This window comes from Nansenia antarctica, assembly GCF_963989245.1.
Source record: "Nansenia antarctica genome assembly, chromosome: 7".
Lineage (NCBI taxonomy): Eukaryota > Metazoa > Chordata > Actinopteri > Argentiniformes > Microstomatidae > Nansenia > Nansenia antarctica.
The window spans coordinates 52,267,029-52,271,615 of record NC_137677.1 but is presented as its reverse complement, the minus strand read 5'-3'; the positions used below and the strand labels follow the sequence as shown (position 1 = coordinate 52,271,615).

The window sequence follows — 4,587 nt, the reverse complement described above, 5'->3', positions numbered from 1 at the left end:
AACAGTCTTTTTATTGTGGCATAGTAAAACCTCCTATATGGCAGCTCATATTTACAACTCTGCTTTCAAACCACAGTTCATGACTCCCTTCCTATCAGAGAAGTGTTAGTTTATTTTTATTTTTTTACAATGCAAAGATTCCCTGTGTTCTACAAGACAGGTCTGTGTGCAGTCAGGCTCAACATTCTGTCAAATATATATTTTAAATGATTCAATACATTGGACCTTCCTATACACTACCATATTCTATACAATGGAAAGAACCACAGGAATGTAAATGTAATTCAGCACAGGCTCAAAACTGAAGGCACCAACAATTAGGAATGCTGAAGTTAGGACCAAACAGTGCAATATCAGTTCAAGGAGAGTTTATTCTGTCCCTGTCACGACAATTACTTCCAGACTTCTAACATGGAGTCAGTCTATCTTCCAAAGCCCAGATCAGTAGGAGCCAAACAGCAAAGCTGCTCCTAAACTTAAGGGCATAGAGTAACTGTAGGGTCTGTGGGGAGCCAATCGGAGATGGGGGATGTCATTAGGGGCGGAGTTTGGACTCCTCAGCCAGGATACGCTCTTGGCACACCTCTCGCAGCTTAGTGATGGTTGCCTTGGAGAGACTTCCTGGTTCCATGAAGATCTTCTGTATTATATAAGGAACCGGAGAAAGAAAGTAACAAACACTGAACACCAACGCCAATGAACTGTTTGTGTGTTTTGTCATGATCAGTGTCTCGGGGCAACTTCATCCGTCTCCCCCTCCTTCTCCTTCTTATCTCTCACCTGCATGAAAGTATGGCAGTCCTGTGTGAAGGCACCACGGGTGACCTGTTTGAAGCACTCACACACATCTGGCAGTGAGTTGGCCTGCAGCATCATGGCCTCGTCGTGTCGGATAAGGGTCAGAGCCACACGGAACAGGATCTTAGAGCCCTCATAGAACAGGCAGTCCCAAATCCTCAGAACTGTCTGGGGGAACAGGGGGAAGAGAGTCATCGATTATTATGCTTCACAGACACAGAGACACACACACACCTTATAATTAACAACAGACCTCACCTCTACAGGCAGTATGTCTATGTAGAGGCAGATGAACCAGCGGGAGACCACCAGGGTCCACATGACGTTATGCTGAGCCATGGTCTGCCACACGGCAGGGGCTTTGACCTTCACCAGCTCCCCCAGGACCTCCTGGTCTGTCTTCAGACCCAGCATGGCTGGGCTGTAGTAATCTACAACATAGCCAGGTCAATTCAGTTCAGTTTAGTGTGTGTGTGTGTATGGAAGATTGGTAGTATATATCCTGGAAACCGGGAAACATTCTTTTGTGTGTGTGTCTGTGTGTGTGTGTGTGTGTGTGTGTGTGTTTTGGTGGGATACATCCTGGAGACATCCTGGGGTTTCAGTGCTGGCTCACCCCTGAATGTGGGCGTTGCTTAACAAATCCACAACAAACACAGTCTCACCACCAACCACGTGAGCATGGGAAATACACAGCAAAGGAGTTCCTCACACACATCTCAATCAATCAAACTTGCATTGAAGTACTTACACGGTGTCATATATTATAAATATATATATATATATATATATATATATATAAAGAGAGAGAGAATTATAATTAGAGAATTAGATCAAACAAAGGTCAGACAGCTGTTCTGCCAAGTACAGTAAGCTTCCATTTTTCAGAAAAATTAGAGTGTGTGCACAGGCAGTATTTGTATAAACAAAGTACAAACAGGTTTTAAAGATAGACATACGATAGACAGGTTTCACAAGCTAACAATGAGTCTGTGAGACTTTACCAGGAAGTATCCTGCTCAACAAAGCATCCATCAGCCAGAAAGACTTCTCCTCATCCTTAGTGACGATGATGAGGTAGCCAGCGATGAAGTTCATGCCCTTGAACAGAGAGAGAAAAAAGCGGAACATCGACTTCCTCCACATTTACGCGTGCACACATTTTGTGCCGAGTCACAATCTACTCTGCATGCCATTCTAACTAAGAATGTTACATTTTTCAGAAGCACAGGAGAGAATTGAATGAAGTAGAACAAGAAACAAACAACCCTGTTCTGTGCTATAAGCACGCAGAGAGACTGTGTGTTAGCTGTACAAAGTGGGATAGTGGGGAAGGGTGTGTGGTTCTACTAAGGCTGGTATGAACAGTTCACGGACGAAAAAACAAAAAAAATAATAACACACCATATCTTTAAAAGAGTTATTACAACATGTGATCAGAGAAATACACACAGACAGGAGAGGTGACAAGTGACTATAGATGTACTGTAACACACACAGGTAACAGAGGAGGTCCATGTACGGTCCACGCAATGAAAGTAATGGTACCTGACAGTAGCCCACAGCCTGGTTGTGCTGTCCGTAGGCCACCAGTATATTGTACAGGTTCTTCTGCAGACACAACTCTGAGGAGTTCCGGAACTGGACGTTGTCAGGGAAAGTCCTGTGCATGTCTGCCAGGGAGAGGACAGGACAAGCATGTATTAGCCAATCACAATAGAGAACCCTGTAGGCGTACAAGGGTGGAACAGGTAGGTAGGTTACAGCAAAGGTGGGCTAACCTGTAGGTGAGGAGGTAGGTTACAGAAGAGGGGCAGGGGGGGCGGGGGGGGAGGCTGACCTGTGCGGACGGCCTCCTCCAGCTTGGGGTCATGCTCGGTGGCCAGGAGAGAGTGGTAGTACCCTGGGTTCTTCTCCAACTGCTCCTGGGCACCGCTGGCTGCCATCCAGATTTGGGCGCGATGCTCGTTAGGCACGCCCTTACGCACGTACCGCTTCACTATGGACACAGACCCCATGGGACAGCAGGCCTATATGATCACACCTACACAAATCAGCGAGGCCGTGTGTGTGTGTGTGTGTGTGTGTGTGTGTGTGTGTGTGTCAGCTCTTGAAGCTCTTCCCCATAAAGTATACAGTAAGCACATACACACTACGGAATCCATATAAGGAAGTCATCAGTTCTCACACAATATTATGTCAGTTCTCACAACAATAACAAAAAGTGTGGGGTGTGTGTGTGTGTGTGTGTGTGTGTGTGTGTGTGTGTGTGTGTGTGTGTGTGTGTGTGCGCGACTACTGCTGATCGGTATGAGGGTGATTGTTTGGACTGTATGTGTCTTACCCTTCAGGTTCTTCTCCACATTAGCATTGCCCTGCAGGAGTTTGGACCACCTGATGGACCTTCTGGTGAGAACAGCTACATACTCTGTCATCATCTCCTCGTAGGACTCATAATCCTCACTCCACTGAAACCCATATGGGTCCACCCTACAGAGGCACGGAGAAAGAGTCCGTTCAACACAGAGCAACCAAACACCACACACACACACACACACGCACGCACGCGCGCACGCACGCGCACACGCACACACACACACACACACACACACACACACACACACACACACACACACACACACACACACACCTACAATAACCTGTAGGGTAATATTGCTGTAGTTGGGAGCTCGGGTGACACGTTGAATCAGCCCGGGTGAAATTACACTCCCCTAGGACAGCGGGGTGCATAAAGGACCAATCGAGCCAGAAAGAGGAAAGATCTATGGCGAGAAGCCAAGCTGTACGAACTAAATAAGTGCATGGACATTCGTGAGCTTAGAATGATAAGGTTCTATCTCCGTTTAGGGTAGTTCAGAGATATTGAGCGTCAAAGTGTTTACATTCCATTATGTTTTGTGAGATGGAACCTTTGTATTTTATGAATTACTAACTCAAAAATGTCAACATTTAAAAAAAAATAACACCACACAGGCATTAATAAACACCTAATGGATCAGATTATGTAAAAAAAAAAACTCAATTTTAACAAAAATGGAGATATAGAACCTTATAATTCTAACGTCACGCATTATACTGTCCTGTTAGGCGAACAGATCCGTTTATAGAGCCTTACACTAAGCTTCATCTGGCTAATGATTGTCACACCATGACGTTGTCACCTGACCTGACCAAAGCCACACAGGTGCGGTCATGGCTGTACCCCTTACTGAAATGGACCGTCTTAAGATCATTTAATAATCAATGGTAGTCTTCAAACAGTCTTCAAACAACACGTATATCATACAAGAGGTTTGGTCTTCACAGCTTCTTTTCGGACATGTTAAGTAAATAGTGTTTTTTGTTTTGTTTTGTTTTTTCTTGTTATAACTATTTCTTTTTTCACATGTTCGAAATAAAGCATTCATTCATTCATTCATTTATTCTCTACCTGTCAGTCGGGGTGCTGTCATGGAGCGGTTCAGAAGGGATGTGTCCGTTCCTCTCACTCTCCATGTTCCTCTGGTTGGAAAGTGTCCCGTACGCTCCTACGAACTCCTAGAAACGACCTTTTTGTTCCGATGCACAACTCAAATGTTTTACATTAAATTTACATTCGAAAAAACTCTGAACTCCCTCCACACAGCATTGGCTGCTGGGCAGTACTAAACACATAACAGGACACTACACGGATGCTCCAAAGTTCAACACGACAGCATCAGTAGTAGGCTATTATGTGAAGGCTATTTCAGATCAGAAGTCCCGATGTGTAAAAATGTATTTCAAACA

The 4,587-nt window shown here is 44.8% G+C and overlaps 1 protein-coding gene across 1 annotated transcript; it reads right to left on the bottom strand.

Moving 5' to 3' along the window:
- Window positions 1–535: 535 nt before the first annotated feature.
- Window positions 536–4,314, bottom strand: LOC308162751 (growth hormone-regulated TBC protein 1-A-like; the record flags this gene model as incomplete). Its single annotated transcript, XM_080536893.1, has 8 exons — window positions 536–640; window positions 781–966; window positions 1,057–1,229; window positions 1,803–1,899; window positions 2,347–2,471; window positions 2,639–2,797; window positions 3,143–3,288; window positions 4,250–4,314. 8 exons carry the CDS (start codon window positions 4,312–4,314, stop codon window positions 536–538), a joined length of 1,056 nt encoding a protein of 351 aa, XP_080393019.1.
- Between the last annotated feature and the right edge of the window lie 273 nt (window positions 4,315–4,587).